We start from the raw sequence: 26,482 nt of genomic DNA, 5'->3' as shown, positions 1-26,482 counted from the left end.
GTTTGTTGGTGATTTTCGGTCTACTGACAACAGCCCCAGTGTGTTCCCACCTATTGCCGATTCCCAGCACAGTGATTCAAAAATGTGGTGTGTAGGCCTCAGTCTCCCCACGCATGTACGGTTCCCACAAGTGTACAAGTTGAACTGTATTATAGCTTGACCTTCCGGTCAATAATGCGGATGGGTTTCACGCCGCCAGTGGAGCAGCCTGTTGCTCACATGAGAGTCTGACATGTGAATGTGTCATGACGTAGCACGATGAATGCCCTAAACTAGACTATAACCTTACCTAGATGATGGAGACTGAGCACTGGATGGGTTCTGTCCGGGTTCCACCCCTTGCCTCAGACTTCCATGTGCCTTAAACAGTTGGATCTCCCTACACAGAAAAGAGCTGCAGAAATATGGGAATGGCTCAGACTGAGAACTTTATTCTAGCTGGGTCACAGTTCCAAGAAGGCAGCAGAGCCCTCTCAGGCCTCCCAAAGATCATGGCAGGATGATTATACAGACAGAAGAGCTACATTCATACCGAAGTGCCTCCTGAATACAAAAAAATATATATATGACCTGAATTAGCACAAACTACTTATCTTGAGCCTAGAAAGCATTTCCATGGTTTAGAGTGAAAGGAGCATTTAATCAGTCACAAATAGAAGTAATGGAATACCTATACATGGGATATAATGAGGCAATCCTTTTCAAAGTTCACATTTACCTTTCTGCGGAAACATTGGATCCAATTGAGTACAGTAGAGTCAGTTGGTCCTAAAAAGAGAAATATCACCCATCATTACCAGACCATTGGTTTATTACCAGTTCAACTTTTATTGTTAATACTGAAAAAGGCAGAGATCAAATCAATACACAGCGGTAAAAATCAACAGCCAGAATCTTAATTCAGTGGGTGACTCCTTACACAAGCACAGAGCTGCAAAGGAAGAGAGGCCACCAGAAAGAACAGTGATGAAAGCAGCCAGAGCTCTGACAGAGTCAGCCCGCCCCTTCCACGCGAACAAGGCTCACCCACCTCTGGCTACAGTACTGGTTGCTACAAATGAATAACTACTGAGGGGCAGGGTAACAAAGGCAGCTGCTCAAGTATGGCCTTGGAAGACCTTTACACCCGAAGCACTGTCCTAGTGCCCACACTATGCTGCATATGTGGAGGTCAGTCTGTATCTGGCAAACCGTTTGAGGGCGGTGAAGGAAAGGGCGACAACATTGAAATCAAAAGCAGGGTGCGACTAAATTATGGGTTAGGATGTGAATGAATTAACAAGAGGAGGAAGAGCACAGAGCAATATACACTACACATAAGATTTTATATACAAACTGGATTTTTTATAACATATTTTGTTGAATGTTCACATGGTACATAACCTAGCGATCCCTCCAGTTGTATCCCAAACTCGACCACCTTACATAAGAAGAGAATCCACATTCATCTCATATTTAACAAAGTAGTGCCCAGTACCACATATATCCATCTCATTCCACTGGGACACCCTCCATTTAAACAAATTGTTCACATGCCCATAAAAGGTAGTTACAAATAAGATATGGTGAACATGTTACCTGGTTACCCCGCCCACATGGTGCTACCTAAATTCCCAGAAATTACTTCACAGCCTTAGTACATTACAGAACCTAAGCATACCTTGGTGTGTCTGTGCTAGAGATTCATGCACATTTGGTTTGTTGCATGCATTGCACAGTGAGCCGCCTAAACATGCTGGCTCGTATCCTGCTGGTTAGCATTCTGGGGATCACCATTATCATCTAAAGAGTAACATTCAAGATTCATTGCCTGTGTTTGTGTACCTTCACGTATTTTTATTAGGACCTTTCAAGCGATCTCTGCTAATATATATGTATACACAGTAGAAACCGTAAGATAATTATTTTTATCTCGCTTTTGACAAAACTGTGTTTACCCAAGACTCCATCACACTGGCCTCCTCCCATTATTTGTGCAAGGTTGATCTTACATAAGGAATATCTTCCTTTTCATTGTACCCCACCATACTCTGACGCTTCATACCGCGCCCCTTGGTATTTTGCTGCTCGTACTACTTTTATCTTCTTTCAATGCCTATTTGTCCATCAATCTAAGAGCCCAAACGAAGTTCCCTTTTGGCACAATTGGGAACGAAACGCGTTGGCTGTGTGCCGGTTTTTAAAGATTACTTGAATAAAAAGAAGCACTTTTTTGGACTCATTGTTCACGTGTCTACTTTCCATGAGTGCACCTTCCATTCTTCCATGAAAACAGAACCTAAGCATACCTTGGTGTGTCTGTCCTAGAGACTTCATGCACATTTGGTTTGTTGCATGCACTGCATAGTGATCTGCCTAAACATGCTGGCTCTTTAGGGTAACCTGCTCTTACTTCTTCATGTAACCACTTTTTCAAAGCAATTGTTATCGTATTTTGGTCAGTTGAAAGAGCTGTAGAAAGAGTATGTTGTGTAAAGGTAAACATTCCCGCGCGATAGGTATGAGGAACGACCCAATCCCATTGATGTCCATCACACATATGCAACATTTGTTGAGGGAGTTGGTCAAGGGAAGGGAGTGCAGAGTATTTGAGTGGTTACAACAAGGTATATGCAAAGGTAAAGTCCGGCTGAATCTCTTGCCATACATTTTCTGCAGAATCATCATGTTATTTTACATTGAGTTATTCCTCGAATAGCCTTTGCTTTACTTAAGAAACAGCCAGATCTTAGGCTGTGATTGAACAATGTGCCATTCTCGAACCCCAGATGCCTCTGTCTTTCCAACAGAGTCTTTGCCCATGCAGGTCTGGTTTCTATCCTTGGTGTACAATGAGAACTTTATTATTCAGGTGGATGGTTCCTGTCATATGCTGAAGAAGGGTGGGGTCTGTCTTCTGGACCTTTGAAGTGGTAGATCACAGAACCCTCCGTTCTATCCAGGCAACCCACAAAGGGATGTTGGGTAAACCCTGGATTTGCTCACCTGTGTTTTTTGTACATATGCAGTATATCCTAGTGGAAGCGCCAGGACTGACCAGAGTCCTGGGCTGTTTTGGAGTGAATATGGGTTGATGCTAATACTCCAACTTATTTAGCACCTATACCGAACTGCTGGGCGATCTACTTAACAACTTGAATGTCACTCTACACCATTACACTGACAACACATAACTCTCTTTTTAGGATGAGGAAACAGAGTGAAATTCACTGCCTGGGGAGGGCCTTTGTGCTATTCTGGGTTGAATTACCATCACTTCCTCAAACTTTATCTAGTAAAGACTTTGTTTTTGATAATGCCCTTATTCTCACTATCCACGGCACACTACTCCCGCCCTCTACCTCATGTGATCTAAACACGTAAACCACTGGCTCTACCACAGTGAAGGCTCTGGGTTTCCCACAATACTACGCCAATTAGTTTGAGGCTCAGATCAGCAAACGGGTGCCAGTCTGCTCCTTCCATCTTAGAAGAATCAAACTCTTTCTACCTGCCTCTGTCTTCCATTCCAAGGTTCAATCCCTTGTAATCTCTCAACTCCAGTCTCTCTTCTTTCTTTAAAGAATGTTGTACACTCCAATATGCCACTCTATTGGCCAGGGCGCATTTGACAATATCAGTCCATTCTCTTTCAGATCCATTGCAGCTACATCTCCTTCAAAATCTGCTGCCTGACTTTTAAAGAATGAATCAATGCCCATTCTGAATGTGAAACTGAAGATATTTGGTGGCTCAACAGGGCCGGAAGCCAGCACCCATCGTACTTTCAAAACGTAGTCCACTCAGGCCTTCTCTTCCCCAGTAGCTTGTTTCTGGAACTCTTTACCCTTAGAGATCCAGCTTGGCCAACCCTATCTCAGTTTCAGAAAAAAATATACCTAATTTCTTCCAGCTAATCTTTCCTACTTTTTGCGAATTAGAGTTAAGCTCGCCAGTACTCTGTATGTCCATCTTTTTTTCTGTATTTTCTTTTACTTACATTGTATTTTTCCTTTAGGGTATTCACTTTATCTTTTGACATTCGTATTTATGGTATTTTGTAGCCAAGCTGTTTAGCTACTCCTAATTTTTGTTGTAACATGTACAGTGTTACACTCTGGCCATGGGTTATGGATTTTCTTAAGAACCCTTTAAAACAAAAATGGGAAGATTGATTTATTTTGGGCAGAATGAAGATTGCCTTCAAGTTCAAATTTATTGGTGGCAAGACTGAAAAAGCTCTGTCACCCCGCCCCCAAAAAGATTTAAGGCAACACTGAACTAGAAAAGCAGCGTTCTCTCTGGGCAATGGTCTACTAGCTTTGGTTGCAAAATAATGTGCCCTCATCCACAGAAGGCCTCTGTGATTGATTCACACACACTGGAATTATACTGTGCCACTAGTGTCCAGTGAAGGGATTTCAGTGTTTGAAAGATGTGGTCCCAGAGGCAGAGACTCAGGAGCATGCAGGCAGATACATTCTTGAATCCAGCAATCAATTTTTGGAAGGCTCAATCCAGTATGTTGGCAAAAATGAACAGTGCACCAATTGTGCACCATTGGTGTGCGTCATTTATCACATACATTGCCTGCTGAGCTTTTTCAATGACAATTTGGACCATGTAGGCGCTATCACTCGGACTTATGCTGACGTGAAATTTGCAACTTCTAACCAGGGCAACAAGAAAACATTCACTGCTTTTAAGTAATTCCGGCACCCCTGGATTGGGGCGCCCTATGTGCAGCCTCAACAAACCAGGGAGCAGCCAACAACTTCCACTAAATGTCAATGCCCAGTTTAGTCAAAGAATAGGCTAGAGCTCGAGATCTGACCTCTGTTCTGTGGCGATCGCTCAATAACCTGTGAAGGGCATGGGCAACCTGGCCGAAAAAGGCAAACCTCAAGGTACACCAGCCATGGCTCATTTATGAAATGGGCCAAATAAATATTGCACTCAGGTTAGAACAGCATCCTTTCTCGCGTCAGTTTCTCTTTAACGTCACTCAATAAAAATAACAGTTAATCCATAGCAGACGAGTTTAAAAGGCCATGCAAAAGTTCTCACCTTAAAAGGAAGGTAATAAACATCTCTGGCCTGAAACCTGGAGCGCAGGGGCGGGTCGAGCGGGTTTCCCGTGTACTTGGGCACTGGCAGTCCCAGAGCTATAACTCGGAAATGCTCGCTCACTCGGACGATTTTCCAGGCGTCCAGCTCATGTTTGGTGTGTTCCTGCAGAAATCAAAACGCAACAATGAGAAGGTGATAATGTGAGAAAGAAACAAAGACAGCTGTGGTCTGGGCGAGGCGCCTGCTGTTTGCAGCACTTTAATTTTTTTGGGAAGGAAAGAAATGAATACAAGTTTCACAGATCACAGAATCCTCAGATAGAAATCTATTTAATAAAGGTAATAATTCCCAGCAAAATATGTCATTCCTTTGTTAAAAGTTAAAATGAAACGAACTCAGCAACTTGGCATATTCTAACTGGTGAATCTGATTCAAAACATGCCATTTCTAGTCTTAAAATTAGGCTAAAAACTCTCGACAATGAGGTAGGGTGTACCACAACCTGAAAACCAATAGAAACAAGCATTGGCATAGCCAATAGACCTTGTACTGGCAAGCTGGCGCCATCGATATTTTTAAAAATATTTCAAATAGAGGCATATGCTAAAAAATAGAAATAAAAAACCAAACATGTTGCTTCCTAAACGCAGAGGCATATGTTTGCTATAACAATGTTAATTAAAAAATTGACCACTGCATATAATTTTAATAGAACAGTACAGGTGCTTCTCAGCAGTAAGGTGCATATAAAATAGGCATAAAAACTTGTTTTGTGTTAATGAATATCACAGAAAAAATATATTCTTATCGGCTCAAAGAAAAAGTGCACTGACTTGAAATTATTGTAACCTGAAGACACAAGGATAACCAAAGACCAATCCTGCTCTGGTGGGCAGAGGCAAATGTGAAGGGCTACTGAACAAACCATTGGAGAGCTGATCCAAGCTCCTTTTGAGTACGTATCCAAGTATTTTCAATGTATCACTTTTTACGATTACATCAGGTTGGCAACAAAAGCTTAGGCTGTCTCTAGAGCAGACCTAAAAACAAAGGGTACCATATAAATAGGAATCTTCTTCCTCCTGCACTCCTTCGGTTTTGTTCTACGGTCTACGGCGAACCCAAGACCACCTCTCCTTCAGGAAGCAGCTCAAGACCTGGCTGTTCGAGCAGTAACTTACCCCTCTCCCCCAGCGCCTTGAGACCCTCCCGGGTGAGTAGCGCGCTTTACAAATGCCGTGATTGATTGATTGATTGATTGACGTTTTGTCAGAGACACTTGGGACTTGTCAAATTCTGGCATCCTCTGTGGAGAAATCAGGGCTTGGCGTTGATTCCAAGTTATCACTGGATCTCCATGTCATCTCTGTTTCAACTAGTGCTGTTAACGGCAAAGCTTGTTCCGGATAATCCATTTATAGTTTGCTTTCACACAAAAAATCACTAGAGACGAAAAAATACTACTAGTCTGGGTCTAAGAAGTCCTACACATCTATGGCTGGATTTCACGGTTTGCACCAGTAATCAAAATATTTAGTGGCAAAAGCAACATCTGCATTAACTAGGTGCAAAAAGCACTGCCAACATCAATACGTCTGGGTTGTATTTTTAGTTATAAGTCGGACCAATCTGCTTTGCCAGAGCCACTGATTTGTAGCAGAGGAGCAGGGAAGCTGTCGAGCACACAGAATCTCATCAATGGTCTGATGCCGGAAGCCACTGCTTGCTGTGGAACTTGGTGCCAGAGATACAACGCCAGGTACAACCCTTGGCATCCCAAGCAATTATTTAGTTTTGCCGTAAAGTAAAACAATGTGTCTAGTAGTAAAATAAATAACAAAAAACAGGGTTTGTAGTATATATGTATGAATGCAGGAGATTATAGAAATCGATATGACAAAAATGTGATGACTAAGTGTACTTTTCGGATGTAAAACAGATTTTCATGAATTGAAATCTAGTCACTTCCAAGGGGGCAGGATTATACACTCAACAGCCAGTAGCACGAGGTGATAGTTCTAAATTGCTTTGGGCCAAGATGCAATTAGTGTTGTCTCAAGGCAATGACTGAGGGGATTGACCCAAAGTAAGTCAATGGTTGAAGGGGTCTGACACCAAGACTACTCTTTTCATATTGTGAGCAATGTCTGCACACTCAACTGTTCATATAAACCTAAAAAATACATTTCCACTGATCAACTAGAGCAAATGCAAACTTCACAGACTAATCAGCATAAGAAATACATGTTGAACAGACCAGTCAGTGCAAATTTGTTTTCAGACTGGTTTGTCATTACAGAAGTTACTTTGGATTATTCAAACAGGGTAAATATCAGAAAAATATTCTTGAACCCTGGTTTAAAATTGATCATTCACAGGAGCAATCTAGCTATTCTAGCCCCTAGTCAAAAAAAACTGCACTAGATTAAAACTCCATGTACAAATTGCTTATGTCGAGTTAGTTAGCCAGCAGACATGACCATATTAGCTACGCTTTGGTGGCCTTTTACTGAATGGAGCATGCATTTCAAGTCTTCTGTTCACTACAGATCACCGTTATCACCTTCCACCTTGTTTATTGGCAAACCGTGTTTTTGAGCTACAGTTCCACTGCTGATGGAGATCCCTTCTAAGAATGTTTTTGGGTGTCCCTATTCCCTGGAATGGGGGTTATCATTGTCAGTATAGGTAACTCTTCTGGGGAACTCCTTACCACTGTCACTGTACGGTATTGATAGAAACCTTCCATTCACAAGAGCACTTAAATGCAGGCTCTTCCCTAACTGACATAATGGAGGGTCACTTTCCCATCTTGGTTCCAGGATTAAAGCTACTAGAGACAACCTGTCAAAGGGAGGATGGTTTCTGAGCCCTTTCATCTGAGTAAGGGCACAAGACAAGGGTGTCCTCTCTCCCAGTTTCTGTTTGCCCTTGCAGTGGAGTCCCGGACAGTGGCCCTGCAACATATGGTGGGTCCATGGGGGATAACACTGGGAGCGACAAATCGCGTGGTCTCCCTCTATGCCGACAATGCTCTGGTATATTTGTGGCATCCGGCTGACTCAGCGCCCATTCTATTCAATGCATGCATGAGTTCAGAGAGCTCTCTTGGCTCCTCATTAACCCGGGAAAATCCAAATTGTTACCACTAGGTAGACTGATTTGGGTGCCACCGGGAGCGGGCTTCCTGAGGTGGGGATCCCCTGGGTGACTGGTGACGTTCAGTCCTTTGGTGTCCATTTGATGCACACAGCTCCAACTTATTTGGCTCTAAACATAGGAAGGGTGATGGAGGGGCTCCTAGCATCTGTCCGTTTTTGGAGGCATTTACAGCTTACCCTCATGGGCAGGATAGCCCTGGTCAAAATGATCATCTTGCTGCAATGTCTTTCACCATCTCAGAGCACCTTATATGCGATTCCCAGACATTATTTCAGCACATTGAATAGTTTTATAGTTTATCTTCTGTGGAGCCATAAACATCAACGGGTCAAGCTAAGTACACTTCAAAGAACATGGGGCCAGAGAAGTCTCAAAGTCCATCATCTGTAATGATGTTACATGACGGCACACCTTCAGCATGCGATTCATTTGCTTGACCCAGAAGATAATTAGGAGAAACAACTTTTGCAGGGTACACATGGGGAAAAATCCATACCAGTCCTGTTAATGAGAGGGTTGCAGGTTCATCCTTCCCTACATCATTCTTTTGGTGACAGGTTTTACGGAGTGAGTGGTTCAGAGAGTGCATCGTCACGCGCCCTATGACATGCTGATCTGGGTGCTACAACTCTTCCTACAAGTTGCTGATTCGATGTTGATACAGTGATGGAAGGATGGAGGCTGTGATACACTGGGAGACCTATATCCCTGAGGACAGTTCATCACAAGGGAGGAGGCCATTGCCTCCTTTTCTTTGGAAACAAGACAATACCTTCAATACATTACAAGATTGACTATGGCCCGTACGGTATGGCCTCCCTTCCCTGAGGCACCTCCTCAATCGAACATCATGATGATTTTACTAGATATGGCCGGTGGGCATAAATACATTTCCCATATCTACAGGGCACTCCATGATGACCTACCACTTCAACCACGTAGCGTACAGTCCAAATGAGACAAAATACTGAGGGAACCCCTCGCGACTAAGGATTGGGTTACAATACATGGGGGAGTGCGGACGGTCAGTTACAACACTAGATTCAAACTCCTGCAATATAACTTTATACACCAAGTAGACCTCACTCTGCAGACCTTGCATGATATACAGCCCGCCAGAACTGCCTGCTGTGCACGATGTGGGCCCCCGGAGTCAGAAGTAATTCATGTAGTAGTTGTGCCCATCTCTGTCCTCTTTCTGGCAGGCTATAGTACACAATTTGAATAAGACCAAGGGTTGGGCAGTGCCACTAAAGATTTGGCAGCAGTTACTGGGCCTACTTCCTTCTCCACAAAGGAAAAAATCTGAGCAGAAAATGTGTTCTTCTTCGATTCTTGGCCTGGTTCTGGTGAAACGTCGTATAGCGATGGGCTGGCTATGCCCAATATCCCCACATACCTCTCATGCCTGAGAAATGTCTCTGAGTGGGCGGTTGCGGATGAGGTATGCATGAGACACGTACAACGGGATGACCGGCTTGAAGATGACGGGCCCACGCGTTGTAATGTATAGCCCCTGGCATAGTTGCAGCCCGAAGTGGAAGCCCCCTAGATGAGGAGAGGTCACAACTATGACACTCACACAACCCTTTCTTATGAAATTCTTTTGTGCCAGTGGGGAGTTTAGACACGAGATTGAGGGAGGGGGTGTTGTCCCGGGTTGCTTTACAGACAGTTACTTGATTCGTTTCACTAATGTTTCTCAGTTGTGATTATTGCTAGGGTGTTCCTAGGAATTGCTTACCTCTTCATGTGAGGACGGATTCTGTACAGCTCTTTTTTTTGCTAACTTTTATCCACTTTGTAGATTTCTGTTGCACACGAGATCTATTTTGCTTTTATAATATTTGTTTACATTTCTGTTTCATAAGACTGAGCAGCGGACGCTGACACTATGTACTAAACTAATGCCCCTTCATTTTACTGTGTACGTGAATTAGCCCAAATTTCAATAAAACTTTATTTAGAAAAAATTCCATTGCTGCCTTCTCCTTTCATAAGGAAAAATGGAACGGAAGAATGCAATTGCATGGTATGTAATGTTAGGAGTGCTTTAAATGGGTCTTTCTATGAAACTATGATACCAAAAAGTATTTTATAATGCGACATGCAAGGGTTTTTATACAGTGAGACATTTTCGTCAAATGCGTTTCAGATCATTGACGTCAAGTCTTCATTACACTTCTATAGTTTCACACACATTAAAAACTCACAGTCTTACCAGTTCTTGTATGTTGGCTGGTGCCATTTAAGAGCCACACATTTAATGATTTCACAATAGGTTTTAAACCTCAACCAGATATCATTAAGCAAAGCATTGGCATAGCCAATAGGTCTCGCCTTTGGGGCCTTATAAGTGTTTAGGCAGAGCAATTGACTTTGCCAATGTGTTTAAGCTGTGCTGTAGAGAAGTGTGGCCGCTGTGCAGCATGCTGAAAAGTTGAAATAAAAAAGTGGCAGAAGCCTTTTTGTTACCTTATATATGAACAAGAAGGCATTATGTCCAACAGAACGACCATATTAAACAAGCATTTACAATGCAATAGGTTTCGCATTGACGTGAGTTTGAGCTATTGACATTGCAAATAACAATGCCTTTTATTTTTTTTATTTTTTTTAAACATAAATAAAAGTAATTGTTATTTACAATGTTAATAGCTCGGACTTGTGTCAATGCGAGACCTATTGCATTGCAAATGCTTGTTTTCATTGGAGTCTAAATGAGCATCTTAATCTGCAGCTGCACAATTATTCTGACCTAATTAGCTTGAGTGGGGGTGGGGCAGGTGGCGGTCTGCTCTCTGGGCGAACAACAACCAGGTGTGTTCTCTGCTGGAACAGAGGCACGTCAGCCGCTGCCCCGATAATTCACAGGGACATAGTTATCCGTGTAGCAGGTGCAGTGACGCCGGGGCAGACTGTAGAAAGAGCCACAGTCACCGTAAAAAGGAACCTGTTGCAGGAAGTGGAAGGAGGCGCTGCTTCCAACTTCCGGTCACACATTTCTCCGGCCCCTGTACGCCCGCCCCCCTACCCTGGGCCACCCAAGGGCGTGCGGGGTGTTATGGTGCCTCTTGAAAGGTTGCTTTATATCCTACAAATATGCCTGTTTTTTTTTTACATAACCGCATTATTGTAAATATAAAAACACTAATCAGAGGAGCCCTCGCATCAAAATCTCCCAGAACCATTTGTGGAAAAATAGATGCCCGTGAAGCCTTCACCTGTGGTTTTCGCCTTTGAATCGCTAAACTAGCCCCATTTAATGTAAAAGAAATACGGGAGCACAAACCTCTATCAAAGCAGGGGGGGGGGGTCAGATTGACATGGTGTTCATCTAACAATGTGTCCACTGTATGGTCAGGTGAAGTGTAATAAATGAGTAAAATGACAACTCAACGGGCGCCGAAAAAGTCTGCATTCTTTGAACCCCAAGAAGGCAGCACCTGGCTCTGAGCCAAGAAAAAATGGAAAACAAACAGATTTAAAGAGAAAAAAATGTGAGGGAAGGCGCTGAAACTCAGCGCACAATACCGGTCTCATGGAGGGGCAGAGATTAGGCCGGTTGGTTTCGGACTGTAGTTTCGGCGTCCCACGGAGATGAGGTTGGCACAGGGGATAGCGGGCGAGGCCCGGCTGCTGCCAAGCACCCTGGGGTAGAAAGGAGCCCGGGCACCAGGAGAGACGAGGCCACGGGTCGTGCCAAGGGCACCCAGTGTCCGCGGGGAAGAAACGTGAACTTATTTTGCGGCGACTGTTGCAGTGCTCCAGACTTACTACCGGATTTCTAGAGTATGGCGGGAGTTCAGGAGTGCAACTAAAGCAAAGCACTATATGTGCATTGGGTTCGGGGGGGATTTCTTCCTACATGGCTTATAAGTAACACCGAATCACTACCTCTATCATTTCGATAAACTATATTTATCTGACAGGATCGCAGCTCTCCGCGCACTGTGAACACCAGGTCACTTTTACCAATATAAAGCGTAACTTTTAGCCAACTCGATAGTACTTTATTAGCTGTGAAGGATGAAAGACTGAACCTACCCCGCCCGTATTCCAACCAGTGGTCGGTCACACGCAAAGACAGATGCCCCACATTAGACTCACGCCCCACCAAGCAATATATCCCTAAGGGACCTGTGTGCTATACTGCTCGCTCGGGGAACTCTTCAAGAAGCAGGGACAAAGCTGCGTAATTGCTCTGCAGTGAATCAAGTGCCGGTTGGCGGCAGTACAGCCAATGGCAAGGTTAGGCCGCGAAACCGAGACCACGGTTGTAGCGCAGGAGACGCCGTCGCCGTGCACGTGCACGTTGGCTGTCCCTGTGCAAGCTGTGATGAGAAGACACGCCGAGCCGAGGTAGGGGATGTGTGTGTGTAAGCGCTGGGGGGCCGGGGGGTTCTGTATGTATGTGTGTGTGTGTGTGCATGCATGTGTGTATGCGCGGCTGCGGGGGCATTCTCTATGTGTGTGTGTGTGCGTGTGTGTATGCACGGCGGCGTGGGGGGGTTCTCTATGTGTGTGTGTGTGTGAGTGTGTGTATGCGCGGCGGCGGGGGGGTCTGTCTGTATGTGTGTGTGCATGCGTGTGAGTCTGCTTCCAAGGAGCCATGGGAGACAGGAAGCGCGCGTGACCTGATCCGTTTACGTGCGCGTGCACATCACTTGTCTCCTGTCTCCCTTGACTCCATGAAAGCAGAAACGATCACAATAGAGTTTCGCAGCGACGATCGCGTCGCAGTGCGAAACCTAAAAATATATGTACAATAAAAAATGTCCTAATTTTTCTTTTGTTCTTGCAATGCTGGCAACTTGTTTTTGCCTATTCCAATGGTTGCTTGTTAAAGTTTTTTTTGAGGGGGCATAAACAATTGGAGGTTGAAGGTTGTGAACTAGTACCGGTATTATAACACTAGTAGCGGCCAGACACTAGGGGAGAATCAACAGATGGCAGATTCTGAGAGCAGGCTGAGGTGGTGTTGAGTGATGTTGAGGTGGTAGTGGTGGTGGTGACTGGTGCTGAGGCGATGCTGAGGTGATGCTGAATAATACTTAGGTCTTGCTGAGTGATGATGATATGGTGGTGTACTATTGCACAGGCAATGGTGGGTGATACTGATGTGGTGTTGAGTGATGTTGTGATGGTGCTGAGTGAAGCTGTGATGGTGCTGAGTGATGCTGAGTGATATTGTTATGGCCCTGAGTGAGGCTGTGGTGGTGCCGAGTGATGCTGTGTTGTTGTTGAGTGATGCTGTGTTGGCTGTGAGTGATGCTTTGGTGGTGCTGAGTGATGCTGTGGTGTTGCTGAGTGATGCTGTGGTGTTGCTGAGTGATGCTGTGGTGGCACGAAGTGTTGTTGTGGTGGCCCTGAGTGATGCTGCTGTTGCGCTGAGTGATGCTGCTGTTGCGCTGAGTGATGCTGCTGTTGTGCTGAGGGATGCTGCGGTGGTGCTGAGGGATGATGCAGTGGTGCTGAGGGATGCTGCGGTGGTGCAGAGTGATGCTGTGGTAGTGCAGAGTGATGCTGTGGTGGTGCAGAGTGATGCTGTGGTGGTGCAGAGTGATGCAGTGGTGGTGCAGAGTGATGCAGTGGTGGTGCAGAGTGATGCTGTGATGGTGCACAGTGATGCTGCTGTTACACAGTGTCTTTGCTAGTTACAGTGGGGTAAAAGAGGGGTAGTGGGGTAGAAGTGGGGTAGAAGCGGGTTAGAAGAGGGGTGGGGTAGGAGAGGGGTAGAAGAGGGGTAAAAGGGTAGTAGAGGGGTAGAAGAAGGGTAGAGGGGTACAAGAAGGGTAGAGGGGTAGAAGAAGGGTAGAATGGGGTAGAAGAGGGGTAGAAGAGGGGCAGAAGGGTAGTAGAGGGGTAGAGGGGTAGAAGAGGGGTAGAGGGGTAGAAGAGGGGTAGAGGGCTAGAATAGTAGAGGGGTAGAAGTGGGGTAGAGGGGTAGGTGAGGGGTAGAAGGGTAGAAGGGAAGAGGAGGGGTAGAAGAGGGGTAGAAGAGAGGTAGAGGGGTAAAAGAGAGGTAGAGGGGTTGAAGAGTAGAAGAGAGGTAGAAGAGTAGAAGAGAGGTAGAGAGGAGAAGAGAGGTAGAGGGATAGAAGAGAGGTAGAGTAGAGGTAGAGGGGTAGAAGACAGGTAGAGGGGTAGAATAGGTGTATAGTAGAGGTAGAGGGGTAGAAGAGAGGTAGGGATATATAGGTAAATGAAAAGGAAGCTATCGACTTCAGGAATGTGAAAGAAAGCTCTCCTATCTTGAAAGCTGATTACAAGCATCTCCTGAGAAACACGGCAAAACTTTCAAACCCCAGAGTCGTTTGAAAGTTTCGCCGCGTTTCTAAGGAGATGCTTGTAAACACAAATAACCGGATTCATTTAATTTAACAGTTGGGTCCGCCCAGGATTGCTTAGTAACGCAAATGACAAGGAACCTATCAACTTCAGGAATGTGAAAGAAAGCTCTCGTATCTTGAAAGCTGATGACCCATGACGAGAGAGGAAAGCCAGATGGCGCCTCTGCTAGTAAGTGTGCGCCCGCGCGCGTAACCGCAAGCTCTAGGCCACAGTGGTAGCATTTTCTGAAGCCCTTACTAAAAGTCTTGCTAGAGCAACGCATGTGCTGGCTCAGGCAAGACCTAAAAAGGAGGTATCCTGGATTGTCTTTTGCTGATGAAAGACTGAGCAAAGAAAAAGGGACTTTGTGGTTTGCTCTAGATGACGACATTAGGTAGTAGCCATCCTATTACACGCCCTCAATACAGATGTGTCCTACGTAGGTGCTGGATCCTTGTCAATTTCTTATGACATCCACATAAGAAAAATATTTCTAATATCAATTACATTTAAGTAACTTACAATGTCAGTGGTTATCCTGAAATCTTTGCAAGAATCTGCTACTACTATACCTATGTTTTACACCGAAGGTTTAATGGATGCTAAAAAATGCAGAACTATTCCCGGACCAAACCTTTATTGATTGTTTCTAACATATACTTTGCCATCTTTCTGCTGTGTATATCTTGCACTACTGGTAGCTGCCCAACTCCCCAGGGTTACAGGAAGATGCACACTACACACAGAAGATACAAGGAATTAATCCTCAATTTGCCTACAACACCTATACACAGTGCTTGTGTTTTATACTGAAGATATTACTCTACAGAATTAAGTTTCCATGCCCTTTATTAACCCATTGGCTGCGGGGCGTTTTCACCTGCTGTGCGGGGGGAGGAGGGCCGGGCACGGCGCCGCCATGCTTGTGACGAGCTCAGCTCATCATGAGGCACAGTGGAGCTGCACTCATGACGAGCTGAGCTCGTCACGACCACACCCGTTTTGGAACGTTCAGAACAGCGGGGAAATTATCCCCGCGTGCGAACGTTCCAACAGCTGTGACGAGCTCAGCTCGTCATGAGTGCAGCTTAACCGTGCCTCATGACGATCTGAGCACGTCATAAGCATGCAACGGGTTAAAGGCACCGATGAAGAGTGAAGACACCACTCCAAAAGTAAATGCTCATGGTTCCTACTAAAGACACTAACAAATAACCTGTACATTTCAGGACAAGTGCTGCTGACTCTTACTAAAGTGAATCCCAAGGTCAGTACTGAAGACACCACCCTCCAAGATCAATGGATCAACACTCTCACTAAAGACACTACTAGAGTCACCAGTCTCCAAGGTCACACACTCATCACGCTAACCAAAGACAGAAATAAATATGGTGGTCTACAAGATCAAGATACCATGACTCCTACTAAAGAATCTATTCTACAATATCAAGTCTCTGTTTCTGAAGAAACACCAGAATCAAATCCGCATAACTCGCGTACTAAAAATAGTACTGAAGACACTATTTTAAATAGTTTGAGTGTCCATGTCTGTTAACAAAGACACAACTGCAGGCAACATTTTCCAGGGTGAAGCCCTCCAAACTGCCTTCTACTGGGTCAACTGATCATGCACTTTAGCAGGGATTCTATTCCACTAGGTATGCTCTCTTCGAAATATCCTGTAATGCAAGTTTTAATCAATCAATCAATCAGGGACTTACATAGCGCAGCTATTCACCTGTGAAGGTCTCAAGGTGCTGGGGGAGAGGGGGCTGCTGGTCAGACTTGGTGGAGGACCATTTGAAGAGCCAGGTCTTGAGGTCCTTACTGGATTGGGTCAGTGACAGGGATTGCCTGAGGTACAGGGGCACGATGTTGCAGGTCTTGGCGGCGATGTATACCAACCTTCCTCCTGTTCTGGTCTTTTGAATCCTGGGGACGGAGGCGAGGGTGAGTTGGGAGGATCAGAGTTGTCTGGCGGGTACATGGAATGTGAAGCGGTGGTTCAGGTATGCTGGTCCTTCATCGCGTAGAGCTTTGTAGGCGTGAGTGAGGAGTTTGAAATTGATTCTCTGGTTGACTGGGAGCCAGTGGAGTTGTCAGAGGTGTTGTGTGATGTGGCTGCAGTAGGGGATATCAAGGACCGGTCTGGCTGAGGCATTTTGGACGTTCTGTAGTTTCTTGAGCTGTGTCTGGGTAACGCCGGCGTAGAGTGTGTTGCCGTAGTCGAGCCTGCTGGTGATGAGTGCGTGGGTGACCGGATTCTGTGGGGATCCATCTGAATGTCTTTTATTTATTTATTTATTTATTTATTTATTTTTGAGATTTTTATTGCGCAAACAATTACCCGGAGGTGTCTCGGCGCATGTGTGAGCTAGCAGGATCATAATAGTAGAGTTCACTGATCAAACAGCCATGTCTTTACGAGCCTCCGAAAGCTCATCAGGTTGGGGGCATTTTTGATATTTAGTGGGAGAAGGTTCCAGAGTCTTGGTGCAGCCACTAAAAAGCGACGATCTCCCCAGGTTGCCGTTCTGGTGCGAGGTACGGGCAGAAGGCAAGTGTTAGCCGATCTCAGCAATCTTTTGGGGGTATACAGCTGGAGTGCCTCAGTCAAGAATTTAGGTCCTGTGCCATGCATGGCCTTGTAGGCAATGCAAAGGGCCTTAAACTTAATACGGCTCTCTACTCTGAGCCAGTGAAGCTGGCGGATGGCTAGGGTGGTAGGCTGGCGGTGAGGGATGTTTAGAAGAGTTCTGGCAGCCGCATTCTGTACAGACTGTAGTTTTGACAGCACTGATTTCTGGGTGTTGAGGAAGAGGGCATTTCCATAGTCCATTTTGGAAAATACCAGAGTGGTAACTAAAGTCTTCCCAGCAGAGGAGGGAAGAAAAGGCAGCAATTTCTTTATTTTCTTTAGCATGAAGAGAGCAGAGGAGACAACCTTGTTGACATGAAGGTTGAAGGTTAGTTTGCTGTCGAAGATGACTCCCAAGTTCCTCGCTTTTATCACTGGGACAGGTGGAGAGCCCAGTTGTTTGGGCCACCAGGTGGAGGACCATTCTGGGGCGAGGTTGCCGAAGGTCATAACCTCGGTTTTATCCGAGTTAAGCCTTAGGCAGTTGGAGGACATCCACGTACTGACAGCAAGCATTGCTTCCTGAAAATTAGCTGCCACTGCTGTGCCATTCTTATGGATCGCCAGCACCAGTTGGGTATCGTCTGCGTAGGAAGTTAATCGCACCCCGTAGGCCTTTATTACCCTCGCTAAGTCCGCTACGTAGATGTTAAATAACGTGGGACTTAGCGAGGAACCCTGTGGTACTCCGCATGGTAGTGCAGAGACGGGAGAGTAGAAATTACCCAACTTGACTGTCTGGGTGCGGTCGGCCAGAAAAGATGAAATGAGATTTCTAGCCAGGCCGTCAATCCCCAGAGCTGTGACACGGTCGACCAAAATGGCATGGTCGACCGTGTCAAATGCTGCGGATAGGTCCAGAAGAATTAAGATGGCCATTCCTCCCTGATCCATGATGGTTCTGATTTCATCAGAGGCTTTTATTAGAGCGGTCTCCGTCCCGTGTCCCTTCCTGAAGCCAAACTGCGTTTCGTCTAATAGTTGGTGCGTATCGACGAACTCTGAGAGCTGTGTATTCATCAGAGCTTCGCAGATTTTGGCCGGGAAGGGAAGGCAGGCAATAGGTCTATAGCTGACCGGGGCGGAGGGGTCCAGGGAGGGCTTCTTCAGAAGAGGCTTGATCACAGCCTTCTTCCACGGGGCTGGATAACATCCGGATTGAAAGGCATTGTTGCAGATTTCCATAAGTGGGTGAGAAATCACCTCACTTAGATTAGCCATCACAGAGGGAGGGCATGGGTCCAGAGGGGATCCAGACTTGGTGATGGAGATGAGTCTGCTGATTTGGTCTTCTGAGGTGTTAGCAAATAAAGAAAGACGGTCATGATTGATGAGGGGGGGTTTCTTATTGCTGGCAATGGGTCTGGCCCCTGTATCTCCACCAAAGGATGCATAGATATCTGCCACTTTAGTAGTAAAAAAGGTGGACAATGCGTTACAGAACAGTTGGGAGGGTTCTACTCCGAGACCCGATGGAGGTGTAGATAGGGAGTTGACTACTGAAAACAATTCTCTGGCCGAATTCCTAGCATTGTTTATTTGGGTCGAGAAAAAAGTCATCTTCCGAGTAGTGATGGCCTTTTTATATATGGTTAAGGCATCTTTGTAAGATTGCTTGGCAATGGGGCAGTAGGATTTCCTCCAGCGTCTTTCTAAATTCCGACAATGTTGTCGGTGAAGTCTAAGTTCTTCGGTGTACCATGCCGCCGAAGGCGACTTTCTATTAGGTTGGATAGATTTTTCTGGAGCGACCTGGTCAGCAGCATTCCTAATCCAGTCTTGGAAATCAGAGGCTGAGGGGACAGGATTGGATTCTATAGTAGGGGAGGATAATATCAGAATATTTGCCATCTGGGGGATGTCAGCATTCTTCCAGGCACGAATTGCTGCCCTGCTAGGTGGTCTGGAAGCGGGAAGGTTGACTGGGCGTGTGTCAATACCAAATATAATAGCTCTATGGTCAGTCCAGGTAAGGGGTAGAGTGTCTAGTATCGTAATAAGAGGGTTGCTAGTGAACACACCGTCTAGTGTGTGTCCCGCCTGGTGGGTGGGTCCCTTGACCAATTGTTGAAGTCCTAAAGTAAGGAGATCAGCAGTGAGTTGGAAGGTGTCGTGATTTCCCTGCTCTTCCAGAGGGAAATTGAAATCTCCCAATACTGTGTAATCAGCGGAGCCTATAGTGTAGTTGTTTAGCTCAAAGAGGGACCCAAGAAAAGAATTCCGAGGTCCAGGAGGTCGGTAGAGCAGAATACCTTTAAAAGTTTGTTTGCAGTTAATGTTGATTGCAAAAGTTGCAGCTTCACAATTAGTGGATAAAATGGGGTCAAGCGTGGTACGATACTGATTCTTATAAATTATAGCAAGTCCTCCACCTCTTCCTATTTGTCTGTCATGTCTCACAACGCTATAACCATCCGGGGTGGCCTGACAGAAGTCAGGTCCTGAGCCCGCATCTCCCCAAGTTTCGGTGGCAAAAAGAAAGTCGAGATCGTGAGTAGTTATGAACTCACTGATATCTAGACTATGACAGGGGAGAGAGCGTGTGTTAATTAACGCTGCTCGACATCCCTGGAGAGGGGTGATGGGCAGACTAGAGGGGGCGTCGGCACCTAGCAAAATGGATAAAAAAGGGGTTGGTAATTGATAATTACACCCAGGACAAGGGGCGGGAATAATACCCACGGTGGTAGGAGGAGGCAAGGGAGTACAGTTATGGCTAGGAAGGCCCGGATTGAGCAATCTAAGTAGGGCCGCGGAGTAGCACACAGAAGAACCAGGGGTCATGGGCCTGGGCCGTGTCCGGTCGCGGACGGGCGCAGACGGGCTTGGCTTAGGCGCGGCTTCGGCGCGCGTCCGGCGCGCCCGCTGCGCCAGCCCGCTGCGCCGTCTAGCCATGACACTGCTTATATAGGGTGTAAGGAGGGTGGGAGGCCGGCGCGACTAGAGCGCAGCCCCAGCCCCAGCCACACCTAAGATGGCGCCCGCCGTCGCTTGCAGCCGATTCAGTAACAACGGCTGGGCGAGGCAGGGATCAACAGAAAGCAGCGTGTGAAGGGTGTCAGTGTACCTCTTTTGAAGCAGGCTGGGCATGCGGAAGCAGGCTGAGGAAAGTACATTGCTTTGGTGGTTCATAGTGAGTGATGAGTCCAGTATGATGCTGAGGTTGCATGCGTGGTCCGTCCGAGTGGGGGGGAGATCCCAGAGTGGCTGGCCACCAGGAGTCATCCCAACTAAAGGGGTGGGTACTGTGATGAGTACTTCTGCATTGTCCGAGTTGAGCTTGAGGCAGCTGTTTTTAATCCTGGCAGCAAAGGCCTTCATTCCACTGTGAAAATTGTTTCTGGCGTTTGTGGGTTCATTGGTGAGGGAGAGCATCAGCAGGGTGTCGTCGGTGTAGGAGACTATGTTGAGTCTGTGGGCTCTGACGATGGTTGCGAGGGGGGCCATTTAGACGTTGAAGAGGGCGGGGCTCAGGGAGGAACCATGGGGTACTCCACAGCTGATCTCCATGGGTTTTGAGAGGAACGGTGGTAGGCTGACTCACTGGGTTCGGCTGGTGAGGAAGGAGTGGATCCAGTCCGAAGACTTGTCAAGGATGCCGGCATCGTGGAGTCTTGTGAATAAGGTGCCGTGGGAGACGGTGTCGAATGTGGCCGGGAGGTCTAGTAGGATGAGGGCTTCGGTCTCTCCCCGGTCGAGGAGGTAGCGGGTGTCGTCTTGTGCGGCGAGGTGTACAGCCTCAGTATAAATGCAGAGCTGAAACAAATGGAAAAATCACCCCAACTTTTTTTTTCGAGTTGTGATGCGATTCTGCAACATTCTTTGCACCTTTGACAGCAAATCAAGCTACAGCTTTTCCAGACCATAACTCTGTGATCTACTCTGCAACATCTACTTTGTTCTTCAACATCACACCACAGCTTTTAACTGGTAGGTTTCTTTTCACTGATACCTGTACCCAGGTAGTGGACAGTCCATTCTATGCCCGTTGAAAGCATTTATGTTCCTTTTTTGCTTTCAGATAGCTGAAGTTTCCAAAGACGGAGGGCCAGAAACATTTACCCTTGACTCAGATCCTTTACCTTTTATTGGGGTTTTGGTATTAGTGGCTAATTAATTTGGGTTGCCATTTTCTACTGTTGCCAGATGTGATAATCATAACAATGGTGTTGAAGTCAATTTAATAGAGGTTACTTTATCAAGTGCTGGAACAAAATGCTTAGTATTATTTATATGTATTTATTTATTTATTTATACATTTAAAAAGCACACAACTAACAAACAGGGTCTCATGTAATGTAATGTAATGGGGTTTTTGTAAAGCGCAGGCTGCACTCCAAGGAGCATCTTTGCCCTGTAGATAGAGAGTCAAAATCAGACGTCTGGTAGGTATGGTGGGGGAGGGGGGAAGTTGTCTAGACAAGGTTTTTACATTGTTCTTCGGAAAGGGTGAAGATCCAAGTTTTGAGGGGTTTTCTGAAGATTGATTCTGTGGGAATTTGACGGAGATGATGGGGGAGAGTATTCCAGGCTTTGGAGCCTAGTACCGCCAGGGATTTACCTCCTTTAGTCTTGAGTCTGAATTTGGGAATGGTGAGAAGGTTGACCCCTTTAGATCTGAGACATCGTGTGGGGGTGTAGTGTTTAAACATTCTTAATATGTAGTTGGGTCCCTTTCCATTGAAAGCCCTGAAGGTGATCAGTAGAATTTTAAAGAGCACCCTTTTATAGATGGGCAGCCAGTGTAGGATGTTCATTGCTGCTGTGGCCGAGGTTCTCTTTTTCCAGCCTAACACTAGTCTGGCTGCAGCATGTTTCACCATCTGTAGTTTGTGACAGACTTCTCTATTAGTCCCTGTATACAGACTATTACAATAGTCGATGCGGGAAGTTATGAGGGCTACTGCGACCGTTTTCCTTGCGGAGATGGGGATTAGGTCGAAAAATTTCCTGAGCCCTTTTATAATTCCAAAGCAGGTCCCTGCTACAGCCGTGGCTTGCTGTTTAAAACTCAGGGAGGGGTCAAATTTGATCCCTAGGTTGCGGATTGAGGAGGCAGTACTTGGGGGGGCAATAGCGTCCTCTGGCCACCAGGAGGTGGGGTTGAAGGTATTTCCTTTACCAAAGGGTAGGATTTCAGTTTTCCCAGTATTGCACTTGAGATGGTTTAAGTTCATCCATTTGAACGTGGCAGTAAGGCAGTTTTGGAGCTTTGTTTCGGCTTCACAGGTGTCATCCTCCATAACCAGAATGAGCTGTGTATCGTCTGCGTATGCGATGGTATCTATCCCAAAGGATGAGATGAGGGTGAATTGCATCTCATGGCATTGGACAAGACAGCAAGCAAGCCGCAAGCTGCTAGACAGCAGCCCAGGATATAGATTTAAACTTGGCGGCCATAAAGGAAAGTCTTTAGGTTCTTACGGAAGGTTAGCAGAGAGTGACTGTTCCTGAGCTCAATTGGGAGAGAGTTCTAGAGTTTTTGGCCCAAGTAAGAAAACGAGCATTTATTTATTTATTTATTATTGAAATTTGTAAAGCGCGCACAAATGCCCATGAGCGCTCGGCGTTTTAAACTCAGAATCGTGGCTCTCCTGATGTGGTTCCTGAGGGTTACTGGTTAAACAGCCAGGTCTTTAAACTTTTACGAAAAGAGAAAAGAGAGTGACTTAACCTAATTGACAGAGGAAGGGAATTCCAAAGTCGAGCTGCCGTAACTGGGAAATGTCTGTCACCCCAGGAGACTGTTTTTGTACGGGGAATAATTAATTGGTGTCATCGATCTTAGTTGCCTTGGAGGATGATATGGTGTAAGCTGGTTCCTTAGACACTGCGGACCTAAGTTATGCAATGCTTTGAATACTAGGCAGAGTGTTTTAAATTTTATTCAATTTTTAATCGTTAACCAATGAAAATTCCGAATAGTTTGAACTATAGGTTTGAATTTGGGGGTTCTGGAAAGCAGTCTTGCCGCAGCATTTTGTACAGATTGCATTTTATTAACAACCCGGGTTTGTGCATTGGCAAACAAGCCATTGCAGTAGTCGAGTGATGACAGTGCTTACCAGGGTTTTGCACTGCACTGTCAGGTAGGAACGGAATAATTTTTTTAATGAGTTTTAGCTTATGAAAAGCTGTTGCCGCTATTTGCTTGGCATGAGCGGCGAAGTGAAGATGTTCATCAAGACCACTCCTAAGTTCCTAACCTTTGAGACAGGATTAGGCAAGGTTCCAAAAGATGAAGGCCACCAGACGAGAAGACCAACGTGGGGAAAGTTTCCCGAAGATGACAACCTCGGTCTTCTCGGAGTTAAGTTTAAGGCAGCTAGAGGACATCCAATCTCCAATTGCCAGCATGCCATCCTGGAAGCGCTCAGCTACCTCTTCTCCGTCATTATTAATGGCGAGGACTAACTGGGTGTCGTCAGCTTAGGAGGTAAGGCCCATCCCATATTGTTTGATGACTCTTGCTAGGTCCGACACATAGATGTTAAAAAGTGTCGGACTTAGGGATGAGCCTTGGGGAACCCCGCATGGTAGAGAGAGCTCGGCCGATTGAAATGGCCCTAGTGTAACAGCCTGAGTCCTGCCGGATAAAAATGAGGCAAGTAGGTTCTTTGCTCCCAGTTGGATGCCCGTTTTTACGGTCGATCAGGATAGAATGATCGGCCGTGTCGAAGGCCGCAGAGAGGTCCAGCACTACAAGCACTGCTGTCCCCCCCTGATCTCTGATAACTCTGATGTCATCGGCAGCTTTAATGAGGGCTGTTTCCGTGCCGTGGAATTTACGGAACCCAAACTGGGTGTTATGTTATGTTCCTCGATATATTCAGACAGCTGATAATTCATAGCTTTCTCTGCCACCTTAGCCAAAAAAGGAAGGCTAGCTATTGGTCTACAGTTTTTTAATTTGTCTTTGGCCAAATGCTTTTTTTTTTAGAAGTGGCTTTAAAAGGGTGGTTTTCAAGGCATTGGGATAGATCCCTGATTTAAACATGGCATTGCATATTTGCGTAATTACGCGTGTTAGTAGGTCCATGACAGGTGGAAAAAATTTTGGTGGACTTGGATCCAGGGCTGATCCTGTTTTTATAGTTTTAATGATGTCCATAGTTTGTTGTTCTGTTATTTCTTTAAATTGGGTTAGAGAGCAGGCAGAGGGTATGATACATGCAGATTATGTAGTAGCATTATCCTTAGCGGAGAAGGCTAAATAAATATTATTAACCTTTGTATAAAAGAAATTGGCCAGTGCATCACAAAAAGGTTGAGAAGGAGGAGGGGCCCAGTCAGGGGTGTTCACCACTAGTTGATTCACCACGTCAAAGAGTTGTTTATTTGAGTTCTTAGCATTGTCTATTTGGACACTAAAGTACTTCCTTTTTAGGTCTCGCGCCTGCGATTGCAGGGGCGAAAGCCCCTGCTGTCGCAGAGCGAGCCTATTGTAATCGTTTCAGTCCTTTTTGCTTTCAAGGACTAGGCAGAGCGGACAAGAGACTGCCACGCGCACGCAGCCTGCCGGAATCGGATCCGGTCGTGCGCACGAACACGCGCTCCGATTCTGGCCGGCTCTTTACACACACACAATGGATATGGACGTAAACAGACAGGCACACACAGACGCGCCCCGAAGTGCTCCCTTCCGCTAGCACAGCACACCAGCACAATTGAGAAGGGCTCACCCACCCCGCCGCCCCACAGCACCCAGATCTGTCACAGCTCTCCTTACCTGTGTAGGTCTCGCAAGTCCAGTCCCGAGTATTGCAGCTCGCGCCCGCGCCATGGGAGGCGCCACTGCGGCCCGTCGTTCCACCCGCGCATCTTCCTGAGGCTCCGGCTCCCTCTCGGCTGCCCGCGTGCCCCCCGCACAACTCCTTGCTCCGCCACCAACTCTTTGCCCGCGCGCCCGTCTCGCGCTCCAGCAGCCTCCAAGCCCAGGCGGCCGCGCCGCTGACGTCAGCCGCGCGCATGCTCACACAACTCCCACTTGTGTTACTTGCAGTTAATCATGTACAATCCTAATGTAGCACAGTCAGCTATGAACTGTCCTCAGATGCCAGCATGCAAACTGCAAGATACAGTTTTGTTTGCGCGCAATCCATTGTTCCTCGCACTAAGGTATGCTGACCCTGCGGGTCTATGCGTTGTTCTAAGGCTACAAATGATACCCCGCTTCTGACCCAGGTTGTTGCCCCCCCCCCCCAGCAAAGGCCGAGTATGATGTGGAAAAGATTTTACCTTTCCATTTCTTACGCCTCTTTGTATTTTCAGAGTCTGTGAGGTGAGATTCTTGGAGGAACACTATGTGAGCCCTGCATCTGTTGAGTTGTGCATTTATTCTATGATGTTTGTGTATGGAACACAGTCCCCGAACATTCCAGGTTATTATTTTATATGCGTCTGGCATGTGGTCAAGTGTCTTTGCGTATTGCAGTCAGTATGGCGGTTTATCAGGGCAGATATGAGAAATCGAGTGTGTGGAGTGAGCCAGAAATCCATAACTACCTTGAATTAACTTGAAATACTAGGTCCTGTGTTCTAACTACACTGGTCCAAACTGATAGCACAACAGTGTCGACTGTAAACAGGTTACGAGGTGCATTCGCATTCTGGGGGGGTGCTTCCTATGCCGTACATAGGGATGGTTGGGGTGTTGGAGCCCATATTAACCAGACCTAATACATATGTCAATGTAGCAATGCCGAAGCTGGGAAAATGAGGTGCGCGCCGCTGCTCTCAGATATCTTATCAATTACATTTGTAGAGCGTCCAACCGGGGGAGTTCCTGGGTGAGTCAGATTCCCCCCCCCCCCGCCCTCCCAACTATCCTCTATTATTCGCTTAAAAAGCCCTACACTTTGGTTCTTGTTTTTAATACGTTTCAGCGCTCCTCTGTGTTTCTGTTCTTCCCCGTGATACTATCTATGTTCCATTCATGCACAAGGGTGGCCGCTTTGCTGTACTGTCCGTGCACGTCGGTCTTTGCTGCCTGCGGCTGCACCCCCTGTCTCCTGAAGTGGTGACGGAGGCGCCCTACAAGGGGTGCTCAGAAACCTCCCCTGGGGGTGGCATTACTCTCCTACTGGAGACTTGGCACCAGTGGTGGCAGTTGACAATTGAAAGTGGTGGGGCGCTCTGTGTGTGTGTGTGTGTGTGGCGCGCTCTGTGTGGTGCTCTGTGTGTGTGTGTGGTGCTCTGTGTGTGTGTGTGGTGCTCTGTGTGTGTGTGGTGCTCTGTGTGTGTGTGGGGGGGGCTCTGTGTGTGTGGGGGGGGCTCTGTGTGTGTGTGTGGGGGGGAGGG

At 46.4% G+C, this 26,482-nt stretch overlaps 1 protein-coding gene across 1 annotated transcript in view; it reads right to left on the bottom strand.

Moving 5' to 3' along the window:
- VWA8 (von Willebrand factor A domain containing 8) overlaps nucleotides 1–26,482 on the bottom strand; it is a 1,363,176-nt gene that overhangs the window by 1,020,228 nt on the left and 316,466 nt on the right. The window contains exons 6-7 of the mRNA XM_086935029.1: nucleotides 5,047–5,211; nucleotides 719–768 (exon numbers count right to left, since the gene is read on the bottom strand). Of these exons, the coding sequence (XP_086791155.1) occupies nucleotides 719–768; nucleotides 5,047–5,211 (215 nt within the window). The remainder of the gene's footprint in view (nucleotides 1–718; nucleotides 769–5,046; nucleotides 5,212–26,482) is intronic.

The sequence above is a fragment of the Lissotriton vulgaris genome, chromosome 8 (genome assembly GCF_964263255.1).
Source record: "Lissotriton vulgaris chromosome 8, aLisVul1.2, whole genome shotgun sequence".
Taxonomy (NCBI): Eukaryota; Metazoa; Chordata; class Amphibia; order Caudata; family Salamandridae; genus Lissotriton; species Lissotriton vulgaris.
This window is presented reverse-complemented; position numbering and strand designations above follow the sequence as displayed.